The sequence below is a fragment of the Falco cherrug genome, chromosome 5 (genome assembly GCF_023634085.1).
Source record: "Falco cherrug isolate bFalChe1 chromosome 5, bFalChe1.pri, whole genome shotgun sequence".
NCBI lineage: Eukaryota > Metazoa > Chordata > Aves > Falconiformes > Falconidae > Falco > Falco cherrug.
Window position 1 is genome coordinate 91,000,353 of NC_073701.1, and position 26,324 is coordinate 91,026,676.

General features: G+C 40.9%; 1 protein-coding gene across 4 annotated transcripts in view; it reads right to left on the minus strand.

Annotated features, from left to right (window-relative positions):
* Positions 1-14,873, minus strand: part of CPNE8 (copine 8) — a 110,296-nt gene extending 95,423 nt beyond the window's left edge. For 2 of the 4 annotated variants that reach the window (XM_055711319.1, XM_055711321.1), the window contains exons 1-2: positions 14,580-14,871; positions 1,595-1,635 (exon numbers count right to left, since the gene is read on the minus strand). In XM_055711319.1, coding sequence (XP_055567294.1) covers positions 1,595-1,635; positions 14,580-14,719 — 181 coding nt within the window. In that variant the 5' untranslated portion in view covers positions 14,720-14,871. Of the gene's footprint in view, positions 1-1,594; positions 1,636-14,579 lie in introns of all 4 variants that reach the window. The other 2 variants (XM_055711318.1, XM_055711320.1) reach the window with 2 other exon arrangements.
* Positions 14,874-26,324: the final 11,451 nt, after the last annotated feature.

Here is a 26,324-nt window from a genome sequence, read left to right on the forward strand (position 1 = left end):
TCCAACGTGTGGCTCTGGCAGTATCTTTGGCAGCTGTGTCTCTAGCTCCTAGCTGCTGCCACGTTTTTCTAAAACATGTCTGGGCAGGGGCACTGCGTGCTCCCCTGTCTGGCAGAAGTTCTGGCAGGCAGTCATTACTCACATGGCTTTCAGAGCTAACTTGAACCAGCTGTGACAGCCACAGGGTGGTTCGTGGCCTCCTCCCACAAAGATCACCCTGCAGTCCCCAGCTACCCAAACCCTGCAATTTATGCCCAATACAATTCCCTATCTGATAAAAACTTGAAGCACTTGTCCCTAATAATACCTGAGCTTGAAAACTAGACACCTCACCACTTTTGTCGAAAGGTGCCTGGATTTAATAAAGAGATCCCTGAATTCAGTCTATCAGAACCACCCTTCAAAATTGCGTAACCTAGACGAGTGAGTTTGGTTTTTAAATGGCTAATAAACTTAGTAACATGCAAAATTCTCAATTTTGCTTCTGCATGATCTACCTACACCAGAGGCATGGTATTTCCTATGTCTCCTTAAAAAAAAATGGTTAGGTTAAGAATATCAAAGGTACTTCTAACTTCAGGCAAAACTTTTTTCCCTAGGAAGTAAAAGCTTTTCCCATCAAAAGTCTATTGTGGAATCTCTCTTAAGAAACTTCTGGTTAAGAACAGACAAACATACTCTCACAAAAGTACTCAAATGTTTCATACTGTCACATGACTCAGCATTCAAGTATATCCCATCAGGACATGGTTACATGTCCAGACACTTGGTAGAAGTATATGTGTCTCAGTTTTTTTCCAGTGTCAGTAAGCACAATACATGGTATTCTAAGGAAGAAAAGCCCAGGCTAAAAAAAAAAAAAAAGTGAATTCATAGACAAAGATATGGAGAGTTGTAGAGGAGACAACATGACCCAAGATACCATAATCTAAGGACTAGTCAATAAACACTACAGACGTAATTTGATTAAACACTATCAGAAAAAAAGGAAAATTTTCGTGGTCTCAGTTCCTCGATAGAAGTTTTGTAAAGTGTCTGATACAGGAAAATAGTCATAAATTTTAAATCAGAAGTCCCATCATACAGAAATCCATAGGCATGAGAGGTTTTGGGGATCCAGTTATACTATTTTTGATGAGTAAAGATCATGTTTCCCAGAGACAAATTTACTTAATTTTTCAGCATTTGACTCTGAGATTAGTAGACACTAGCAGCAACAAGTGTTTCTAGTTACAAGTGTTTCTAGTTTATTTAGAAGTTTGCTTACTAACTTTGAAAGAGATCTAGAACAACAGATACTACAAAAAAAAAAAAAAGAAATACATTTCCACGTTTATGAGTTTTCAGGGAAATGTAAGCTGATTGCTAAATAAGAGTCTATGTAGCTCAGAAAAGCAATATTGAATACAGTCTTTAAAATTCCAGTCCATATAACAAAAACTATTAGTGTAACTTAAGTGTAACTTAGTTATTTTAAATAATTGTCACAAAAACAATGTAAAGCTCACACTGAAGAAAATCACCCTTTTTTTAATCCAGTGTTTACATATTTACAATATATGATGAGAAAAACAATAAAGTGCTATATACTCACTTGGATCAGATTTAGAAAATGTATCTCTGTCCAAAAGATTTCTGTTAAAAAAAAAAAAAGAGAAAAATAATCTTATTTATAAAAAAATGGTGAAAGATACAAATCAGATACCAAAGCATATATATTTTCAACAATTTTGATCAGTCAGCTTAGTTTTCTGCCCTCCTAATATATAAGATTTATTCAGTCAGCACTAACCCTTGAGTCATCTTACATTTAATTTTATTATACATTCTGGATTTGAGCAAACTGTGGCTCATATACACCAATACTATGAAGTGAAAAGGAACACAGGACAAGCACATTAAATATATAATAGAAATCAGGAGTAGAAATATCTTTAAAACACAAATGTCTACCAGAGATTAACTTGCTAGTTGAACCCAAAACTTTCAGACTTTACTTAAAGGAATAGCTATGAGATCTCAGAACCATCAGGACATATCTGTAAGCATCTGTCACAGATGAGTAAAGAGAACTAGAGCATACACAGGATATACACCAAAATTATGAGTTTTCTATATATCTACAAAACACCTAGGAATAATAGTAAGAATTAATCTCGTTATGCAATATTGTAGCCACACTTCAGCCAACTGAGAATCATACACAGATAAGGAAACTCAAATTAACAATAAGCCTAGATAACCAGGACTGAGCAGAAAACCATTGTCAGAATAGTTACCAACATTTTATCATTTAATAATAAAAATTTAAAATAAAATAATAAAATAAATTATATTATCTTGACGAACTAGAAAAATGGTCTGAAAACAGGATGCCATTGAACAGGGAGAAGAAAAAGCTATTAAACTTAGACAGGTAGTTTAAGTATTAAACTTAGGTATTAAACTTAATCAACAGCAAAAATGCAGCATAGCTGGATATACAACAGTTATGTCAAAAATGGTTCTAGGCATCACAGTAGATCACAAATTGAACCGAAGTCAGGAATCTTGAGCCTTTGGGAATACGGCATACTGGAATACATAAAGAAAAATGATACTTTAGAGTAATTCTCTGGTCTTCATAATACTGGTAAACACTCAAGTCAAGCAATAATGTTTTGGGTACTCCAATTTCTTGCAATCTAAGACAGACATGTAGCCACCAGAGTGCAGCAGAAGCAGAAGTAATCAGAAATCTATGGAATATATCTACGAGGCAAACACTGCTGCAAGTTGAAGCTGATCTTCCTGTAGACAGCAAGTAGAAACAGGTTTAACCCTAAATTGAACCTTCTGCACTGCAGGTGCAGAAGTTGAACTTTATTATTTTGGTTTACTATCTTTCATTGTAAACGTGGACAGATATGATATAAAATCTCCACTGAGGGTCTTTAAGAACTTGTTAGGTAGCTACAACTCCTAATAAGTCCTTTGATGCTACCTGAAGCAAGAGGAAGGATTACATAATCAGTTTACATCCCTTACAGCTTATTATTTTTAATAATTAGTACAGTATATTCAAACTCCTTAGTCTCACGCAGATCGAAATCACATTTTTGTGCTACTGAACAGTGCTGAAAAGTGCATTAACATGTAGTTCAATACAGGCGCTCTAAGTGGTCTACTCAGACTTCAACAAGGAAAAGATACTGCATTCCCAATTTAGGTACTGCCAACTCCATGTTTCAGAACAATCAATATGAACAAAAGATAGTTTTAAAAGAACTTGGGGTGCATGTTTTATTTACTTTAGCCAAAGTAGGCAGTAGGATGAAAATTAGTATTTGTGAATGAACCTGAACTGGTCTGTACATGCTACTTCTTCAGAACCTCTCTAATCCATTCAGAAGTGGGATGTTTATATATGCATTTAATTATACTCAGAGAGACTGTATTCCATCTTAACCAAAAACATGGAAATACAAATTGAAATATTAATAAACCCAGGAAAATCAGTGATTACAAGTCTGTATTTGACAATGACTACAAACTGCTTTAAAAGACAGTACTGTAAATTCTGCAATATCTGCAATCCAAGATTAAAATTCCCTCCTATACTTCTTTAATTATACATACCTAGATGTGCCATTAATTCACAGGAACTAGAATTGGTTTTGTTATCCCAAAATGAACTGCTATATAACCCTAGATTTAGGGTTATAGGAAAGAAATAGTACATTAAGTTTTGGGATAGGCCTCCCATGCTCACCATCAGAATCCCAAGCAATTTTAATTCCTCTGCATAAATACTGTACAATGACCTTATAATTGGTATGTTAATGTTTTTGACTGCAGATTAAGATTAAACTATTTTAATGACTCATATACTAAGCTAAGGTACTTGGAGCTTTTTAAATATTTCCTACTCTTATTTTGTTCCTTTACGTTTTCTTCCTCTATTTTCCCATATACATAAGAACATAAAGACTGGCTATACTGGGTATTATAAAGCTCAGTCTGTCCCGATACTCTTACTCCAGCAGTGGCACAAAGGAGCCACCATGGGAACAGTGTAAGAACAAAGTAAGAATCTGTAATACTTCCTGAAAATGTTCCTGGTCACCAGCTATCAGCTGCTTGGGAACATTTCTACATAGAAAGTATCCCCCAAAGGATTGTAAGGATTGAGATACCAAAGTTTAACAGTGTAATTCAGGTCAGTAAGTATCATTCATTCACAGTTTTGAACTAATACAGCTTGTAATATCCTCAGTTTGACTCTTCATGCATTTTACCATAAATAAACAACGTTTTCAGCAAAGTTTGCAGACATGCCTGATATTCCAAATCATTAATAACCAACCAAAATAGTAACATAAGAACTTAACAAGCTGTTCAACCAATGCAGCCAGTTTTGGAAGGAACTTAAAGACTAGTGCCAACAGGAAAAAAAAAAATAAAGTTAGATCGGTCCACTAAATCACCTAACAGCTCAAAAGGCTGCTCAATTTCATATGTGCATCTTCATTTCAGGAGGAACACAAACAAACTGGTCCTTTAAATATATGCAGACTGCATGGCACATAAGTACAGGACAGTCTACAACCAACAGAAATGTTAAAAGCAAAAGGAGAAACTGGATGCATTCCTGGAACTTCATGTAGTCTTTATCCCTGTAATAGCCAATGGCACTTCCTGCACAGGCTGAGTGATACCAGGTGTACTTCTTTCCCTTTTTCCTGAGAAAAGCATTCTTTTTAGTAGTACCCTATTTTTGTCTCAGGAATCAGTTCTAGGAAAGCTCACAAACTCAGAAACCAGAAATACCTGAAACTTCTGTTTCTTCCTCCTAATCAATATCAATTTTGACTAAATATGGTGACTATACTTTTTCTATGCTCATTAAGCCTTTCAGATAAAGAATGCAAAAAGAGAAGGAATTGACATCAATTATGAGGAAGAAGAAAAAAAAAAAAAAGGAGACACATGCTTTTACCAGTAGAAACACACACATCCAATACCTACTGCAAAGAAGTCTAGGAACATCTGTGCAGAAAGCATTATTCTACCAGCACAAATCCTGAAGGAATTCATTCTGCACCTGCCCATTCCAGAGTGGACCTTCCAAAATGGTTGCAATAGCATAAGATGACTCAGGGAAAAAAACAAAAAACCAAATAGGAACCATGACAATAACGCCTACTTAGTCTAAACTGGAAAGCACAAGACAGATCAAAAATGTTGGGATAAAGATTTATTTTTCTGTAAAATGAGAGCAAATTCCCCAGGGGATAGAAAGTAATCAGTAAACAAGAAAAGGTAAAAGATATTTAGCTATGCCTTGCAGAATCATTTTGTCCACACAGTTTCATCAACTTCATAAAGATCTGTCAAAATAACAGTTTCTGCTCAGTGCTTTGCTTGAAAAAAATGTTTTAGAATAGAATAGAATAGTTCAGTTGGACAGAACCTACAGTGGACTTCTAGTCCAACTGCCTGACCATTACAGGGTTGACAAAATGTTAAAGCATGGGCATTGCCTCTTCAACACTGGGACAGGCTTGGGGCACCAACTACCTCTCTAGGAAGGCTGTCCCAGTGTTTGACCACCCTCTTGGTAAAGAAATGTTTCCTAATGTCAAGTCTTTTGTACTTCATTTAATGTAAAAACATCTCGTATGTACAAATCAGATACTTCAGGTTTCTCTGACCTAGTTAGCAGTGGTAGCTAAGCAGAAATTGTTACAGTCTATGTTGCTTTGTATGATCTCATATACTCTATGCATTATATGTATGTTGACAAAGACTGACCTATGTTAAAAACTAACATTTACTTGCCTTGTTCACATAGACTTTGCTTCAAATTTGGCTTTACTTTAACGATCAGTATCTGAACTTCCTGCTTTGTAATTTTTTTGTTTTAAATTTAACCCTTTGTTAAACCCAAATGCTAAGAAGTAAATTCAATTCCCCCTTGCAAATGACAGAATTCTGGCACTGAAGGACAGACTACAGTAACTATAGAACTGAATAGTTTAAAATCTATTTCTCTAGTTTCAAAAAAACAAACAAAAACACCTTCAGAACCAAAACCAACTGTGTTCCTATGACTGGAAAAATCTATTTATACATTGCTTTCAACAGCTCAGAAATCCTTAATGATAAAAATGTGGTTTACTTCAGATTAATTTGTCAGAATCTCTCTGGCTGTTAAGGTTTTATGTTTTTCTTCATCTTTAGATTACATTTAAATGCATGCAAAGATTCCTGGGTTGTGAAATTAAGCATTCAACACAAAACTTTGCTACCCATGCAAAATAATTTTTAATTTTTAGAAAGTATACATTTTCAATAGATGACATTTTCATATAAGCATACACTACTTTTCTCACAGCACACTTGTATCGCTCCACAGGAAAAGGAATTGTCCTGAGTTCATTTAACAGTTGATTAAACAAATGCATTTCTGTCTCCCTCACTTAATGCTGTGCTTTTTTCAAGGAAGGTTAAAAAAAAAAAAAAAAAAGCATCTCCTCACTTTTTACTGTGCAGAATAGCATCCATTCTACTACTAATGGTAACATAACTATATTACATCCTAGCAGTCACTGTCCCTCAGCCTTAACTGACATTACTGGACTTGCAACGGTCAGTCCTAGGTAAGATGACGCACGATCCAAAGAGCCTACTTGAGTGAAGAGTCCACTTCACTTCCTGCAGAGTAATTTCACAAACAACTTTTCATTTGTAGTGTTAGCTTAAGTAGTCACCTTTCCATAGGTGTTTACTCTCTCTCTCTTTGTATTCTGTTAGAATGCAATGAAAAGCAAGCTATTAGCCTCCAGATCTCTAGATTTGAAATGCCCTGGACCTAAAAGCAGATTAGACAATATCCCAGAATTTTATCTTCTTGTCAAAATAACTGGTTCTCTTGGAAAGGCTCACAGGCGAGGAAACGGTGGGTCTCCTGTCTAAGAGGCAATTACGATGACCTCTCCCTTTCTGTTCAGGTTGTCTCCACTCTTCAGGACACTGGAAGAGCTGGGAAGAAAGCAAACATATCTCTGATACACAAGGTTAAGAAAACATCCACAATACCTCCTTATAACCTTTGCAGAAGTAATTGACTCTTCTTGTTCACAAGAAGACAAAGAAAGAATTTTCAGCCTCCTAGTAACTTTCATTGTCAATTTAAACATATATTAGCTCAGAAGCTGTTCTCTTAAGGGAAAAAGAAAGGGAGAAGCAATGAGAAGAGTTAGATCAGCAGTGCTTCCATGAGTTTTATGACAACCCACAGAAAATCTTCTCTGGCTAGATGTACACCAGGGGTCCTCAAACTTTTTAACCAGGGGGCCGGCGCATGGATGAAGTGGCAGGCAGTCATCTGCGGCTGCTTGGTTTCCCCCCCCCAACCCCCGGCGGGGGGGTTCTGTAAATACAAAGGGCCGGACTGAGGACCCTGGGGGGCCGTATCTGGCCCATGGGCCGTAGTTTGAGGACCCCTGATGTACACAAAGAGTTTTAGGATGAAACCTCTATTAAAACTGCTCACTACGCCTGGGGGTTAAAAAAAACCAAAGAAATTGCCAAGTTTATTTACCTAAACATAGCAATAGTTTTGCAAGAATTCTGTGGAAACAGACAGGAAGTACTGAATTATGAAAAGATACTCATGAAGGTGAAGCAGACCTTAACATGATCTTGGGCTGTTCCAGTTTAAATTAAAAAAGTCCATTTAGGAATATCACAGACTGGTTGAACTCTGCTTCAGTACCAACCGAATTATGATTTGAAACCAACAGAACAAACCAGCTACATTTATGTTTCCAAGGCTGGGCAAGTAAACAGCCTCTGGCTCTGAGCTACTAGTGATATATCCTGGGGGATGGCACTAAGGATTGCTGGTGATCAAAAGACCTATTCAATCTAGTGTGAGCTCACCAGTCCCTTCCAGCTACTTTCACCCAGCCCATTCAAATCCATGGATATGCTATCCTATTTTAGATCTGAATTCTTTAGGAATGTGTATTTAATGCAGTGTTTCATTAATGTATAACAATATACAAAACATACAGATTGGTTTCGCACAGTTTTCCCGAAACAACTCTTTAAAAGGTACACATTAAAGAAGTCATTTAGAAAGCAAACGTATACCATCAATGCAATACACCTCAACCTTTCTCAGCCATCGCAGGGGTCTGTTAGTGGGTGAGGCACTGCTTAGATGGGCAGAGAAAGCAAGAAAATTAGGAAAATAACACTATTACAGAAAACCTTCATAATAATACATTTAAAGTTGTCACACACTTCCTAGTACCTAGACCTTCTCCTGCTGTCAGGCTTTCCTTCATACCACCCTTCTGAGGCCCAAGATTGTTGGCTTCAGCTGTGGGGGGGTGTTACAGGGAGCTGTCCATTAGTGTCCCACGTCCTGTCTGGGGAGAAGCATGAAGTTTACTGTGGTGGCAGAGGTGGAGCAGGGCGTCTCAGCAGGAGTATGATACTGATGGCTTCCTCCTCCCCACTCTGAGGACCCCCACCTGGGCTCTTTCTCCAACATGCTGTTACACCTTGCACTTGCTTCATTGGTCTGCAGCTCCATTTTACATCCAAATTTGCTCTATATGGCGTGTTTTACATCTGCTTGAGAATTGCTCTTTCAGCTCTTTGTTATTCAAAAAAACAGTTTTGCCCAGCTCCCAGCCTGCCCTTCTCTACTGACCACTGGTGACTCTTTACAGCACTGGGGTCCCCAGTGGCATCCCGAGCCTCCTCTGTTCAGCCTCCCCTCCTGCTCCTCCTCCCTGCATCCTGTGTCCCCACTTGCAAGGTCTCTGCTATCACACCAGGCTGATGCCCCTCTGCACTGCACCATTTTCTGAGGGTCACAAATACATCATCATACACAGAGTAACTACTTGCGACAATGATCTGTAGAAAGAAATATGATTATACCACACAATTACACAAAGACAAGACAAAGTGAAACTAATTAAGCAGTAGCCACCTGGTCATTAGGAAAAAATGCTGGGTTTGCGGCTAAGCACACCCAAACAAAGCTCCGTGTAGGTAAAGATAAGTTTAGAGAAAACCTGCCAAGTCCTGAGACTTGCACAGTTAGTATGAAACCTGGGACCTGTTCCTAGCATTCACAACACTGAATTTACAGAGCAATAGATTTGCCTTAAATTGTAGAAGTCACATGGCTGCATGATTAAAGTTCAAACAATACAGATACATGGAAAACCAAACTGTGTAGGCTATCAGCAATGCCTCTCCATGGCTATTTTGATGGACGCTGTCACCCACTCATATTTTTTCTCCCAATATACTCATTTTTCTCAGCTGAAGCCAACTGATTGTCTAGTCAGTTTCATTTCAAAGAAAAAATATGTAAGATCAACTTTCTGTTATCGGTCACACATAACCACTCCACAGACTTTCAATCCAACCTGGATACACATACACTAAGAAAGCAGGAAAATTAAAAACAGACTTATCACAACTAATTTTATCTTCTATATTTTGTACTATACAGAGTTATAAGCTCAAGTAATTTGTTATGGATATCTCTTTTATCATTGCGTCCTTCTGCAACAGGGATTTCTAACACATTACTAATAGTTAAAAAAACCCAGGAAGTAAGTACACTGGCTGGACAGAAGTGATCTTGCCAGAAATCAATGCCTAGGACAATCAAAGATATAATTAAACATATTTTTGGGTACTGCAACCACTAGAAAGTAGCTGGTTAAGACTTTCAGCCTGCCAAACAAAAAGGAAGGCAAAAATTCTGAAGTAGTATGTTTGCTCCTCTGTGCAAGAAACTTGAAATCAAATTATCTTCATTACTGAGAATAGGAGTTGCTTAATTCCATTCAGCCCATTCATTAGTATTAGATTTCTGTATAAATTGTGAAGTGACATAGAACTGATCCAAACCAGGCATAGGCAAACAATTGTATTTCTATTGAATTAACCATGATAAGAAGTTTATGTTGCCTTTACACACATTATGCTGGCTGTGGGGATACACCCAATGTAGACCCTACCCAGCATAAACCCAGAACGATGAGGACAGACTGCCTTATTGAGCATAAAGCCTAGCAGAACAATACTATCATAACAAACTTCATGAATTAGCAAAGTGACTCTGTACTGTGTCAGTATTTTACAACACTTTTACCATCTTTTAGATAACCACATCATCTTTGATACACTACTAGAAGTCATAAAGTGATCAAACTACAGCTTCACTTTCCCACAGATATTAAAAAATTACTCTCAAGAAGACAATTCTGATTGATAACTTCTCATTCAATAAGTAAATAAACATTAACATGAGGCATAATGAAACTCTTGGCCTTTCCTGTAAGATAAGGTTTCATAAAGGCTGTGGTTCAATCAGGAGCCTACAGGAAAAACACTAGGTCGGTGCACACAGTAACCATGAGGAACAGAAACCACCATTATACAGATGAGAAAAAAAAGTGAAAAACTTGAGCTCCCATTGAACTACATTGAACTTCCTATGTTCGCACATAGCACAAACTGCAGGATATGTGATAACCATTATCTACTTGTGTTCTCAGCATTAAATACCTAGTTCAATCAACACATAGTAACTGCACTGATAATAGGGAAGATGAGAACAGAACATGAAGTTTTTCCAAGATTTAACTAGATTGGAATCAGTGAAGAACATCACCAGAGAGGGAGACACAGGATGACAGACACGTGGCCTGAAGCTTACCTCACCCTCACATGGGACCACAAGTTTACACACAGCTGGTAAGTGGAGATTCAAGTCTAGGCACAGGTCTATAATCAGTATGCAGTGCAAATACCCCTTGAGAGAAAGAGGAAAGTTTGGGCTGGAAAACAGTGGTGGAGCAAAATATAAAGAGCAGGCTATATTGCCTCTTCCATATTGCCTGCAGGGCCAAGGTCCCGATCCTTCACCACATGACAATTGTGCAAAATTATGCCACACCACAACAAATAAGGATCACATAGCAAGTGACAGTAAAATTTTCATCAGACCATGGATGCCCTTCAGGGCATGTGATGAAGGGAGCTACAGGGTGCAGAAGGAGATGGCTACTAGAACAATTGATCCAGACAATAGTGGACTATTACAAACACTCTGGGATGACACATTTCAGTTGTTCTGCCACATTAGATATGGCTCTTGAGCCAAAGAATACAGATACCTCATAAAAAAACCTCAGAGATTTGGAAATCTACATCTTACTAGAGTCAGAAAAGAATCGTAAACATTTTGTTAGATAGGCACTGAGTAGTATTAACTAGAAAAAACTACATTCATTTCTTGCTTTTCCAGCATTTGTAAAACTACAGCCAATGCTGGCATTCAATTAGCCATGGGAATCACGTGAAAAGTTTTTAGTCATAAAGAAACCCCAGAAAGAGCATTACCTGATATCCAAAACATTTCTGGATTTTATAATTTTCATAGACAATTCCTCAACCTATGAGATGCACATTTCCTAAAGGCTACCTAATGTGCCCCTGCAGTTAATGCCATCTGCATAGTACTGGAACCTAGTTAATTTGGTAACATCAGCAGTATGAGTGTGCAGGGCAAATTAACTTTGGAAGTGCTGACAAACCATGCAGAATTAAAAGCTAAGTGAACAGAAACTGTATCCTTCCTGAATAAAGAGAAAGAATGAGTGATAAAGTAAGAGAGAACAAGATTATTTTTTTTTTTGGGGGGGGGTTGCGTGTGAAGAAAGCAAGAGAGGGAGAGCAAGAGAGCAAAAATGAGAGGGGGGGAAAGGGAAGGGGGGGGAAAGGGAAGGGGGGGGGAAGGGAAGGGGGGGGGAAGGGAAGGGGGGGGGAAGGGAAGGGGGGGGGGAAGGGAAGGGGGGGGAAGGGAAGGGGGGGGGAAAGGGAAGGGGGGGGAAAGGGAAGGGGGGGGGGAAAGGGAAGGGGGGGGGAAAGGGGGCAAGGAGGGGGGGGAGGGGAAGGGAAGGGGGGGGGGGAAGGGAAGGGGGGGGGAAAGGGAAGGGGGGGGGAAAGGGAAGGGGGGGGGAAAGGGGCTACGGGGGGGGACAAGGAGGGAGGGGGAGGGGGAGAAAGGGACGGGGGAGGAAGGGGCTGGAAGGGGCGGGGGGCAAGGGAAGGGGGGGGAGGGGCAAAAGTAGGAGAGGGAGAAGCAAAAGCAGGAGAGGGGGAGGTGGGAGAGAAACGTGAGAGAGGGAAAGAGCGCAAGAGCACAAGAAAGAGAATGAACAAGACACCAGAGAGGGAGCAAGAGAAAGAGTGTGTGAGAGGGAGAGAAGGAGGAAATAAAAGCAGGAAAGGAAGAGCGAGGTGAAGACTGTTGTCTACAAGTCACAAATCTATTTTGTGGCAGAAACACCTTGCACTGCTTCACTGGCCACCAAGTTACACCACCTGTACAAACTGGAAGAAGTTCCCATATTTCCTACAATGAAAAACAAGTAAAAAGTAAAAATCTAGGAAGAAAGAATTGTTAGCCGATAATTGTTGTTGTAAACTAATGACCAAATTGGTTCTACGTTTCTTCAGGTATCAAGGGAAAACTCACGTCATGACCCAAACTATTTTAAAAGCATTTCTCTCCAAGTGTCAAGGAATAGACAACTGCTAATTATTAAAGAATTTTTCAGCATTCTCTGGACTTTGTAGTTTTCACTTGCTGTATTTCACAATTTCATTTAACACTACTTTTTGAGAGCTTTAGCCAATGAATGTGCTTACAGATGAATCACAAACATTTTAATCATTAACCTCTGCCCCAACCACTCATTTTACACTCAATTCTGAATCATGATTTTGTAATCAAAAGCTGTCATTCCGGCACATAAAGAAGAAAGGAATCAGCATGGAAAATGCCATCCTTCTGCACTTGACATCGAGACATACCAGGATGGGAGGCCTTTTTTTTTAAACAAAAGAAAAAAACAGTTTTAACAAAACAGACCTGGCTTTTGACGATACTTACAGAGCAATTAACATTGTGAACTACATACAGAAATTAGTTACAAGTAAGGTAACTAAGGTCAGAATTGATTGCTATGCCAATATCTTATATACCTACGATTCTTCGTAACTATCTGATGGATCCTCATATCACCACAAAACTAATGTTTGAAGAAAATATTGCAGGTATATACAAACAATACCTAGAATGAAAGTTCCAGTACAAGTGAACTGGGTCAAACCCAGCATAAATGTTCTGACATGTGTTACTTGAAGAACCTAGAAGTCACACTAAAGGTCCTGGATTTCTTTTACACACAGCAGCACACCCTTCACAGGACCAGGGTTTTCTATGGTTGTTACCAGTGAACTTTGCAGAGATGGGCAGTAACAGGCAGTAAGTACATCAGCATGTTCATATGTCAACCTAGTGACTGTTTCAGTACTCCAAATTCAATCTTACTCTATTTCTCATAATTTCAGCCTTCTTTTGAAATGCACCCTTGATAAAAAATCAAATCCTATGTTATTTACTAAGGAAAGAGAGAAAGTACTCTGACAATTTACTTTGAAGTGCTGCTGTTCTGTCCTCATAGTAGTGTTTAACAGCAGCAACTCCTGGGCAACTACACGAGAAAGTGAGGCAATGGGGCTGTGGCACAAACTTTGTCTCGTTTCCCATCAGGGAACACCACCAACTGTTCAAATTATCTACCAGAAGCTGCCAACTCTGCTGGTGAAAGGAACTCCTGCTCTGCAACTACTAGGGAATACTTCAGGAAGCTGCAAAATGTGAATGAGGATATGAATACAAAAGTCCACAAATAAAAACACTTTTACACCACTAATGGGAAATTCTCTGTGCTGCAAGGGGGAAAGCAGGATTTTTGAAGCAACGATAAACAAACCACAGGCAAACAAACGTCGAGGAACAATACTGCACGCACTAGGTTTTGTGTTACAGGTTGGCTTTTTTTAATTTACCGGCAGCAGCGTTACGATGAAACGTGACGAAGTAACACGCCCGGTTTCGTAACACTGTTGTTGCAAGAGAGAGTCAAAGAACCTGCGAAAGGCTTCCTCCGGACAGGAGTCCCCCCGCCCCGACCGCGGCACTTGGGACAGCTCCAGAAGTTCAGCAGCTGCCGGAGAACGCGCCCAGCGCCCACGGCGGAGCGGCTGCCGCTCCCCGCTGCCAGGAGAGGCCGGGGAAGGGCCTGGGGCGGCGGCGGCGGCGGCCGCTGCCCGTTCCGGCAGAGCCGGCAGCTGCCCGCAGCCGCTGCGGGAGCCGGCGCCTCTGCCCCGGGGTCCGGCGGCGGCACTCCGCGGCGGGCGAGCTGCGGCCCCGGGCTGCCCCCAGGCTCGGCCCGAGGCTGAAGCTTTACAAGTTCCCCCGCGCCGGGCACGCTGCCCGAGGGCGGGGGGCAGCGCCTCGCACAGCGCCGGGCATGCGGAGGGCAACCCCGCGCCCGGCCGCTGCCCCTTCTCCGCCCCCGCCCGCGGCAAGCCCGGGGCGAGGGGCCCCCTGCCCCGGCACGCCGCCGGGACCCGCCCGCTCGCCTGCCTGCCCCCTCGGACGCGCCGGGGCGAGCGGGCAGGGCGGCCCCGAGCCGCCGCCGTACCTGCAGGACACGGAGAGCTCCACCTTGGTGGCCGGGATGCTGGAGCTGAGCACGTTAAAATCCCCCACGGACGCCATGTTCGGAAACCCACCGCTCCCGCCCGGCTTCTGCTGCCCCGCCGGCTTCTCCAGCCCGAGCATGGGGCAGCTCAGCGCGGGGCGGGAGGGCCGGCCGGCGGAGGGAGGGAGGGGAGGGAGGGGAGGCAGGAGGCGGCGCCGGGCGGGCTCTCCACAGCGCGACGCCGCCGGCCGCCGCCCGAGGCGCGGAGCACCGGCCCGCCCTGCCGCCCGCGGGCTGCCACCGCCGGCTGAGGCGGCGAGGCGGGAGCGGGGCGGTGACGTCACCGCGCGCGGGAGCCGCGCGTGACTGCCCCAGCCCGCGGGGCGGCCGGTGTGAGGGAGCTGGAGCCCCCCGGGCGGGAAACGGCGCCGGGGCCGGCGCGGCGCTGGAGGGCGCGGGGCGGGGACGGGCCCCAGGCGCTGCCGGGCCGGGGGAGCGGCACCGGGCGTTTTCGACTGTCGCGCCTTCCCCGTCTCTTCCCCCGGGCCTCTGCGGGGAAACAACCGCGCGTCCCGCGGGCTGGCCGGGGAAGCCCCTCGTGCGCCGCTGGTTGAGGGAGCGGGCCCCCAGCAACTCCCAGCCCCCACGGGAGCCGGCGGCTGGGTACAGCGGGGGCGGGCCGCGCCCCGGCCGGCAACGTCCCGAACTCCAGCGCCCTGCGCGCGGGCCCGCGGCGGGGCAGGCTGCTGCTTCTCCCGGCCCGCGGAGGGAAGCGCGGGGCGGCGGGGCCGGTCCGGGGCGCGGCGGGGCAGGGACGGGCCGCGGCGCGGCGGCTCCGCTGCGGGGCGGGCGGGCTCCGTGCCGCCAGGGGGCGCGCGCTCGCAGCTCCCCAGCGCCCGTGCGGGGCCGGCAGCGGCAACAGCCGGCCCGGAAAATTAGACGTTAACGTTAATTACCCTCGTAAAGAGAACAGTAATTATTGTTAAGAGAGACTTGAGGGGAAAGATGCGGTGTCTTACCTGGGTCGTTGCATGCATTAAGTGAGGCGTTGACAAATGGGAGCTTCGCTCTCGTGCTTGTGCGGGCCATCGCCCTGTTTTTGAAGACCATGGTTGCCCTTAATCTGCTGATAAGAATTCACAGTAGTCATAACAGTTCCATCATCGTACGTCTCGTGCATTTAATTTGTGTCATGGCATCTCGGTAGCCCCAGTATTCTTTTCCCACCGCAGATGGGAGCGCTGCCATGCCCAGGTCACACATCGGAAGGTGAGGCGCAGCAAACTACATGGCAGGAGCGCAGTCACACGATACATAGGACAGGCCAAAGATCACAGGATATCACCCCAAACCCTGGACAGAAGTGCCCTACTCCTCTGGCTGTTAATGGTCTTACCTGCAAAAATAAATAAGTTTAATGTGTTTATTTTTAAAAGACAAATGTAACTCTAAAGCCACAAATGTTGTCGGAATACATTCATTTTGAATTTTGATGCATCGTCTTGGGTAGTACATCAAAATAATGATCAGAGAACTTGAATGTGAATACCTGGTTAGCCCCTAGCCAACAGGTTGAGCAGGAAACACAAAGACAGTAATGGGGACTTATTTGCAGGTGTTATACTCCCTGTGCGCAGCACATGTCTGAAACAGCACTTCAGTGGCAGAAACTCAAGGAAGATAACACTGACATTTTTATCAGAAGCTTCTGACTTCACACCCTACTTCTAATCCTCTGCCTCTTTGTTTTCAGGAAATTATTACCTGAAGTCTCTTCTTTCTCTTCCTTCTCTTGTCCAGTTGTTGAACACAAAGCAATTTCCTGTCAGGTATCACCAAATTGTTTCCTCTTAAACCAGCCTGTTTGAAGTTCTCAGTACAGCCAAGAAACCATGTAACTTCACAAGTATTCTAGGTGTGTCTGCAGGCAGCCAAACCAGTAAACCTACAGCTGAAATTACTAAAAAAAGAAAACAAAGGCGAATTTAGCTCAAAATTACCTTTGTCCATACAGCAGTTGTGGAGGGATGGGTATCTTGAGAGGCTAATGCTGAGTAAAAATAGGGTATTAGATGACTAAAAACTAAAGAACAGTTTTTAAGAAGAAATTAAAACTCTTTTCCACCATTATAATACTGTTCCTCCCTCTTTTATAATCTACTGTAAAAATCTAAACGTGATGTCACAGGACATGGCATGAATAACGTAAAAGGCATGAATAGTTAATATGATAAGTATATTGCTATCTATTATATAACTTATAATAACTATAGGCATGGGTAACTTAAAGGTGTATCATGTCAGTGTGATATGATCTTATATTCTTCCCTGTTAATCCACTTTAGATCGCTGCTTTGGGTTGGGTGGGGGTTTGGTTTGATCATTTTTATGTTATCTGATCTTAATGTTTTATTCTGCTTGGCAAAATGGGAATAGTTGGTTGTTGGTGATTCCACAAATAGAGCATCCTGTGAAAATAATGGAGGAGTTAAGGAAATTCAAGTCTTCAGTGTTGCTACAATCTATCTTCTCTCATCATGTTTACAAAGGCACAGCTACCTTGTCCTCCAAGAGACTTCTATGGGCAAGAGGAACTAAAAATTAAAACAAGGGATAGTTGAAAGATATGCAGCAATGAGAGTAAATATACATTATTATAATTCCAGAGAGGCAACCTGTATTTGCTCATTCTTAAATGGCACTGAGGCATGGGGAGTGGAACAATGCCTAAGTATTAGGGCAGTATCTGGAATTTGTGTACAAAATAGCTATCAGATTACAGTGTGAAAGAAACATCAGGGCTGTGTGTTGTATATGCTATGCTGACATTTGAATGACATCATTGACTTTGAAAATTTTGCAGTGGAAAATAGGACGTTTTTTCCTCACTTTCTTTTGTGATTGTTACTTTATTATTGTTAGCTATTGCTAATTATCAGGTACCTACATAACCTGTTTCATTATTTGCAACCTAATTTAAGGAATGAGGGATATGCTTGCAGTAATTACAGCATAAACTATGAACAAACTACAGATTCCAGAATAGCTATAACATCTAACACTGAATGATTTCTTTAAAACATCACTGCTTCCAGGTTTCAGCAGTGTAATTGAACCCAAATGCCACAGGTTGTAAACATTGATTACTCCCCTCCACCCCTCAGCTTTCTGCCTTGTAGATCATTATTAGATATCTCAAGAAAAGAAGTCTTATGATTCAATCTTTGTACTCCTAAAAAAAAAAAAAAAAAAAAAAAAAAGACCACAAAACCAACACAAACTAATTTGTAGGAAGTAAAGGAAATAGAAATGGCACCTATTCTTCTGTGGATGTGAAAGAATATGTGGATGAGTACAGGAGCAGGCTTAGAAGTGAGCTTCAGCATTATTGGAAAAAAACAACTGTGAATATAACACAATACCATTTTCATGACAACCAAGATACTGCTGAATAAGCCTGATGTTGTGATGAACAGGTGATATTCCCTGGTTCTTCCTCAATTATTTGTTCAGTAATTCCCTTAATTAATGTCCGACAAACACCATCTTTTTATCCTGGCTGCTGTCAAACTATTTCTTTCAAGAGCCTAAAGAATGGAGTGAACTCGGCCACAACTTGGTCATTTCCGATAGCTGAACATAGCACAGAAACAATACCAATATCCTAATACACAATGCAGTTTGAGAATTTTATCTTTCTTCCCTGCCTTTGATTACTAAGCTTCCGCTTTCTTTGCTACTGCTGATTGTTTTAATCCATTGACCAAAGACAATGCATTTAGCAATTGCTAGGGCAAGTGGAACCATCAGCAAGCACTGTGGCTTAATCCAGACCACAGGCTTAAAAACCATCCCTGGTACAACGTACTAATGCGTATGTTTAGTGCCTTTGTTCTTATAGTATGAATTATCTCCTGCAACTCTGTGATTTTGTAATCCACTTTCAAAACACAAAAATACTTATAAAGCTCTGTTTCTGTGGTAGTGAAGTCTGAAGGAGGTGTCTGCCTCAAAGGTTAGACACCAAGAAAAAATGGCCACTCCTTCAATGTTTTCACTTTAGATACTCGTTTTTCAAGGGCTTATGTCTGCAGTGTCACAGGTGTCAATGAGAATACATTCTTCGGTAAAAAGTATCTAGGTCTATGTTTCAAAGCCTTTGAAAGCTATCCTTTCAGGATAGCTTTTTCTTTTAGGAGAAAAGAGCACCTTGTCACCATGATATAAGCATAAGGAAGTTAGTGAGTCATCAGTGCAGAGACAGCCAATGATTTCACCATTTCTCTACCACGACAAAGTTAGTAATGTGTTTGTATACCTCTCTACCGATTCCATGAAGAACAAAATCACAAAGTATAAATACCACTTCCCCTCTCCAAAGACACAAAGGATAGCTATCCAACAAATACTATCATCTCACTGTATTATACTTATCTAGACCAGAAATGGCTACGTTATCTATCAAAGCACCTTTAGCACTAGATTGTGTCCTGGGTTAGTTCAAACTTTCTTCCAGTTTCATCCAGTCCAGAAGAGACAGATCAGCAGCAGAACAAGCATAAGGCTCCTTCCTTCCACATCCTAAGGAAAGCATTCTTCTGTAGCATCAGCACAGCCATTCCAGGTTAAGTAGCATCAGTTCCTGAGTTTGCAGTTTGTTCAAGAGCTCATCAAACTGGCAAAGACCCCTGAAGCACTCTCAGAGCCATGCAGGAGGTGTCATGGAATCCGTGTCTTACACTTAATACTGCATAGTAGGGTCCTGACATCTATGAACAGAGGAATTTTAGATCTATTGAGCACTTTTTCTGGCTCTCATTTCAGAATGAAGCATGTAGCATGGATCTCAAGTTCTAAAATTGTGACTTGGGAGTATTTTTTTGTACTAGTTTCTAGCAGTTAATGAAGTCAGATTACAGTTAAGATTTCTTTTTTAAAGGACAAGGAATAAACTGATTAGGTCTCTTTGAAATATTATTCTTGCACCTTCAACTGAGCCATGGGCCAGACTGATTTCATTTCTGGACGGGTTGCCAGAAAAATGTAAGGATGCATTTAAAGCCATTTTTCTAGAAAGACAACTCATGACTAGTTCATGGCAGCAGATAATTTCAGGTGCTGCTAAAGTAAGAGTGTTTGGTATGGCATCAAGGATGGTGACAAAAAGATCATCTGCATCCCAAAAAATCTAAATAACGGCGTTCTTGTCAATGAACATAAGATCAGACAGGCCCAAAATGAAACCTCCATGTGTACATCACAAGATCAGCTGAACAATTAAGAAAAGTATTTTCATTTCAGAAGATGAAATATATACTTCTTCCTCTTCAGTCACTTCCCATGTTCTTGGACTACTCTTGATGATTAGAATTATTTTTTCTGCCCTTCCCTGCCATGCCCACTCACCTCTAGGCATTTCATATTTCTAAGAAAAATCAGCTGATTTACAGAAAATATGTGAGTGTTACAAATCTTTAGGAATAATATACTTGACAGTTTCTTTCTCTGCCCGGTCTTTACCCACATCTTTTCCCTTAGCCTGCTTCCAGAATGTTCATAAAATCACTGCCACTGTTAGCAATGCATCTTTGGATGCAAAGTCTTCGTATGTAAAATTTGCTTTGTGAATTGGCTAATGGAGAAGAAACTAGCACGCTCAGCCTCTACAGCTAATAGGTATGTTCTCCAGTTATTTTATTCATTGCAGCTGAAGTCAAACTCAGTTCTTTCAGGAAAAAAGTCATGACAGCAATTCTGAACCCAAGAATACCCAAACTGCTACATTTCAGCGGTCCTTCTCCATCAGTCAGGTTGTGCCTTTCATTACTCATGTGCATGACTTCATTTATTTCCTAATAACATAGAAGAGACATCATCTCACACTGTTTTGGGCATGGAAATCAGTATCTCTGCCAAAATAGGCACAAATTTAATCTTTGAGAGTAAACTCCACCACAGATTTCATCAGGGAGCACCAACTGCTGATCTATTACCTACCCATAAATACTTAGACAAATGTATATACGGTGAGGCTGATAACCTGGACTAGTCTGGGTTAGTGTTGGACCCACTGCCTGTCAATAGTCACACACTTGAACTCAAATATATAATCTGGATGATACATCAGGTTCACATATCATTTCAGGTCCCCAAAAAGATTGCAGTGAAGTCAGTGTAACACTATATGTACCAAATAGCCAGCAAGAAGCAAACCCAAACCTTTCTGTCAATTGTTTTTTAACAGTTTCTTTCAGGAATATCTCAGTGTAAGCCACAAAAGTGGAATTTTAAAAAACCTGTCACCACATTGACAATAGACAATATGTCTATTGCTTCATCATTTTGAAAGAAAGTGGTGGGTGGTTTTGTATTCCTTCAAAGATAAATGAAATCGCAGCATGTTGCCAGGTGTCGTGTGCCCTCCCCCCCCCCCGCCCCGTATTTTTCATTCATTCAGGCTTACAGTGAAACTCTGGCCCAAATTTGTTTTGACAGCTGTGTTTGATTTTTATGTTAATTACTTTATTAACTTCTTGATTCATTTTTTTCTCCCAACATTACACTTGTTTTGTGGAAGAAACCAGCAAATGCCCTTTGGGTATAAAGAGAACATGGCTCTTCTTCTATAGAGGAAAAACTTCACAGCGCCTTAACGCTTTGTTGTATTTGATAACCCACTGTTAGACATGGAACCAGAAAGTGCAAGCCCCTCCCACACAATGGGGTCCTATTGTCTGGATTCTGGGAAGAGAAGGAATTGTGTCTGGAACAATCTGTGAAATCATGAGAGGATCTAAAACAGAGGATTCTCTGTTGTCCAGCTGAAAGACTTTCTGAGTAGATAACAGACCCTACCGGTACCATCTATGATGCCGATTTGGCTTCTGCAATTGATTTTATGTCTCAGTCTACAAGGACTCAAGAAATAGTAACTGAAATACTAGGAATACTATTAAGAACCTCCACTCCCATAATTATCAATCAGTATTCCTCCACAGGAGCTTTAAGGTCAGATGCTCAGTTTGGCGAAGTAAACTTTAATCCGTTAAATCACCTCAGCTTTAACCTCCAAGAAAGGCCTCCAGCAGTAAGGTCTTTTTGTGCAGATGCTCAAAGGAAGTTTATTAGTTTAAAGTAAATGTATTTTTCTGAGCTATTTGGTATGGTTGGGTTCTACAGAGCCCTTAGTTCTCGCCCAGCATGCAGACACCAGGTTTCTGGGCAGGGAAGGAGCTGTGCAGTGGTCTGGGTTGCTCTGCTCCTCGGTGTGAGGTGGAAGCCTGGCTATTGCAGACACAGCTGGGAGATCTCTGCAGCAAAAGTGAGGTCCTTGCACACAAGATGTTTTGAAGTATTACAGTTACTGTGGGGCAAAGTCTTCTCTTCCTGCCCATTTACCAGAAGCAAGCTCCAAAGTGAATACACTAACTCTTGAGAAGCTGATTTTAATCACTTGTGACTCATTTATATCTATGAACTAAATTTTCCAACTTTACAGTATTTATTTTGATTACATTTTATAATGACACTTACAGTCCTAGTTACCAAACATGAATTTATGCTATAGGTTGATTTTGCATTTCTAATGAACAATCAAAAAGGCAGTGTGACATAGTAATGATACTCAGCAACTCACTAAAATATCTAGAGAAGAAATTAAAACTTTGGAGTGTTGTTTCTCCTTCTTTCATGGGAACAGAAAAGGACCTCAGATGGAAAGTGGATTTTAAGAAATACGTCTTCTTTTTCAATCCTCATTTCTTCCATCATTCATGAATTTTGATTTTATATTATTTTCCATGACATTAAAATACCTTAAACAGTTGTTAGCATGTGGATTATCTTTTGGGAATGCTGTCCATCAGATTTTCCTCATTTCATGGCAACATTCAAGCAATTAAGGTTTTAATGAGTCTGAAAACTTGGAGTCCAAATAATGTAATGAGTTTGACTATCTTCCAGAGCAACTGTCGCACTAATGCAGGAACGCATTTAACCATATGCTTGAATTCATAACTGTGTTTTTGGGTAGCAGCAGTCTGCCTGACTTAACTAAGGTGTAGCCCACATTTAACATTTTCTGAGTTTGGAGGATATCTTGTACTATTTCATTGCCTGTGTGAAAAGTACAAGTACGGTATTTCCGTCTTCTCACGTCACATTCTGCTGTCTCAATGTACTCATTCACATCCACAAATTATTCAAATGAGACCTGATCCATTACTTTTTTTCAGTTTTAAAACACCACTTAAAATTGCACAGTATTTCTCAAATGGGAGGTAAATTAGATTCTCTTACTTAAGAGAATATGAAAGATTAAATTGTATCTGTACCATACACTGAGCTGTGCTGATGGCTGTCAGAACCTCTAATTTTCTAGCTGCGATAAATGAGAACTTTTTGTTTCCTCTTCTTTTCAGAAAGGTCTTGCATCCTGATAAAAATATTTTTTTCCTAAAGTGACTTCATACATAATATTTATCCAACTGTGGAATAAACACTGATCCTCAAAAATAAAGAACTAATTAGTTTGGAACAATGGCCAGATACCAGCAGCATACATTCCAGAGTCAGAGTAGCAAGAATTCTATGAAAATTATCCTATTATTTAGGTAACCATAGCACAGTTGTTTTAAAGTTATTCTGAAAAAAAAAAAATGCTGGTTAGCTGCCAGCATAACCAACATTTCTCAAAGCTGAGAAAGTAACTTTATGAACACTTCATTTTTTTTGTGGTAAACAAAACAAAACTAACAAACCAAAAAATGCTGAAACAAATGTAAAGCAAAAGTAAAAGGAAGATTTCAAATAGTCATATGGTTTGGATTCTGAGTTTTCCTCAAAGGAAGTCCCTGAAATAAATAAACAAAAGGTAACTTATTTGAATAGTGGCTCCCTATTTTATGTTTACATATTTGATTTAGAATTTAACTATAAATAAAAAAAATAAATTTGCTAGTTCGGTAGCTTTAAAATGGTAAATCAATCTTACTTTGTGTGACTAAAGAAGAATTAGAAAAAGAATGATTCTTAAACGTATTTGGTATATAAATCATTGCAGAAAATTAAACAACTTAGACCAAATTCATCCTTATAGGAATCCAGCAGAACAGAGATTAACAATGAGCTAATTAATGTTAATTAATTAATATTAACTTCAGGTCCTTATCATTTGCAGTTTTAGTGTATCTTTTCATAGTGATATAATTAGAACAGCTATGTGGAGTTATATAGTAAATTTAGAAGAAGTCTGATTACAAGATATATTTTTAGTCCAGTTTGTGTGTTTCCCAAGAAACATAGATAACCCTCTAAAAGGGCATGGCACTTAAAAAGTTCGTACTTTTTTAAAGCCTTTTGGAAAAATATACATGCTTCAGCATTAATCTCTATAAACAACAAGCTTGGGCTCCTATCACAAGGATAATTCCTTATACATAATTGCTGAAGATGTTCTAATCGTAACCCTCAGTGCAGTTTTAGCCTTGCAGCATGCCAAATTCCAAGAACCAGCCCATAAATTCAATACAGAATTAAATTCCTCTGCTACCTGGGATACTGTAGGAGCAGACTGCCAACACAAGCGTTCTCCTTGGTGACATCTAGATCCCAAGAAATGGATCATGAACTGTCTATCAGAAACGGTGACTCTGCTGTAGTTGAACTGTAACTCAGCATTCTTTTCTCTGCTTCATCAGTAATCTTGAATTTACCTTCTGCAAGACTAACCCTTGCCTTTAGCTGAGAAGCCACTCACACTGCAGATACTCAGTGTGGCAAGGAAATTTTAGGAGTCATGCTTCAAAACCTACTTTATCACCCTCTTGCAAATTGAAAACATGTTTTACCAAGTTATTCTACGGTTCTAATATTCTAACATCTGTATTTAGTCTTGTTTTGATAGTTGTTCCAGGCAGAGAATCTTAATGATGCAAATTAGTTACTCTTCATTATTATCTAAACCTCAGTTTAATCCAACTTTTAAACTCAGTAACTTTCAATTTACTTATTGCTGTAATGTCTGTCCAACTCTAAATCTAAAACATGAATGTTAAACGCAGCTTTGCATCATGAGGCCATCTCAGCATGGTAGTAACTTGGCAGGGAAAGCACTATTTCACATTGTCGAAAATGTGGAAACCTGCTGTTTTTATCAAGAAATGGTAGGATCACTGAGTTGGAAGTGACCTCTGTTTCATCTACTACTCCTCCTCTGAGCATGGCCAAATTCAAAGCTAGGTCAAGTTGCTCAGAGCTTGTTCAGCTGGGTTTTGAAACTCTCCAAGGCAGGGATTGTGCAGCCTTGCCGGGTGACCCTTTCCAATGTTTAACCACTTGTGAAATTTTGCCCTATATCCAGTCAGGGTTGCCTTTGCTGCAGCTTGTGGCTGTTGCCTCTTGTACTTTTTCGTTGTGTACCTTGGAGGCAACTCTCATGCTACCAGATAGCTCTACTCAGGTAACGGAAGACAGCAGTTAGACTCCTCATCCTTCTCATCTCCAGGCTACACAAGGAGAGCTCCCTCTTGCTTATTACGTTCTAATTGTCAGCTCCGTGATCATCTTCATGATCCTGCACTGGCATCTCTGAAGCCTGAGTGTCTTACAGCAGGGGTCTCGATGCTGTGCCTAGATGTGACTTGGGGGGCGGGGGGGGGCGGAAATCGCTGCTATCGCTCATGCGTTAACCTTCATGGCTGCCAGGGCGCCCTGCTCACTCATGTTCAGCTTGCTGTCTGCCAGGACCCTTGCTGCAGAGCTGCTATACAGCCACTCAGACCCCGTCCTGTACCCGTGCCTGGGCTTATCCATCCCAAGTGCAGGGCTTTGCATCTGTCTGCATTGAAACCCGGGAGGCTGCTCTTGGTCTAGTTCTCCAGGCTGCAGAGCAGGTCAGCACCCTTGATGCTGAAGCCCTAACCCTAACTAACCCTAGCTGTTGCACGGGAGCCTCACTCGACACAGCAAATCAATGTGATAGAAGTCTTTACTGGTTATTCTCTCAAACCCAATCATATTCTTTCGTTTCTAGTAGTAGCTTTTCACAACACAACATACGGTGACGAAATAAACATTAGTCACAGTACAAAAATTAGCTCAATTTGTTCTTTTTAATTAAACCATTCATTTTTATTTCATTCATTCAGAAGTCCAAACCGTAGGCAGAATGTAGTGTTAGTCTTAATATCAGCCTTGGTGCGACTTCCCAACCAGTCTGTGAGCTTACTGTGCTAAGTTGTAGAAGGTTGTAGAAGCCAAGCCACAATCACCTTCTACACCATTGCCTTATGTCTGCCCCATGGCTTTTGGTTTTCCTATAACGTAAATACAGCACAAGAGTCTATTTGAATTACTCTCCAAAATTTAGATATATATTTCACTATGCAATGAATCTTTGCACTTTACATTTACCCTACTCTTCACATTGTCTGAAACCAAATTTCTAATATTACCCTTTTAGTTTAACTTTGAAAAGCTCTCTTAAAATATGCTATTCTTTTTATAGTTGATTTCCAAAATAAGCTTCTTACAGACATTTTCTATCTAAATCTAATTAATTAATTTGATTCTTTTTTTGTACTAAAGGAAGACAGATAGCGTGAGAAATGCAAATACTAACACATATCGCATATCCATTAAAGGCTTTTTTTCCCAGTATGCTTTCTGGGAAACTGCCTCTGCAATGGAAATGAAAAATAAAAGTAGTTCTACTAACCAAATAGAAGACATACAGGTTTCTTTAAC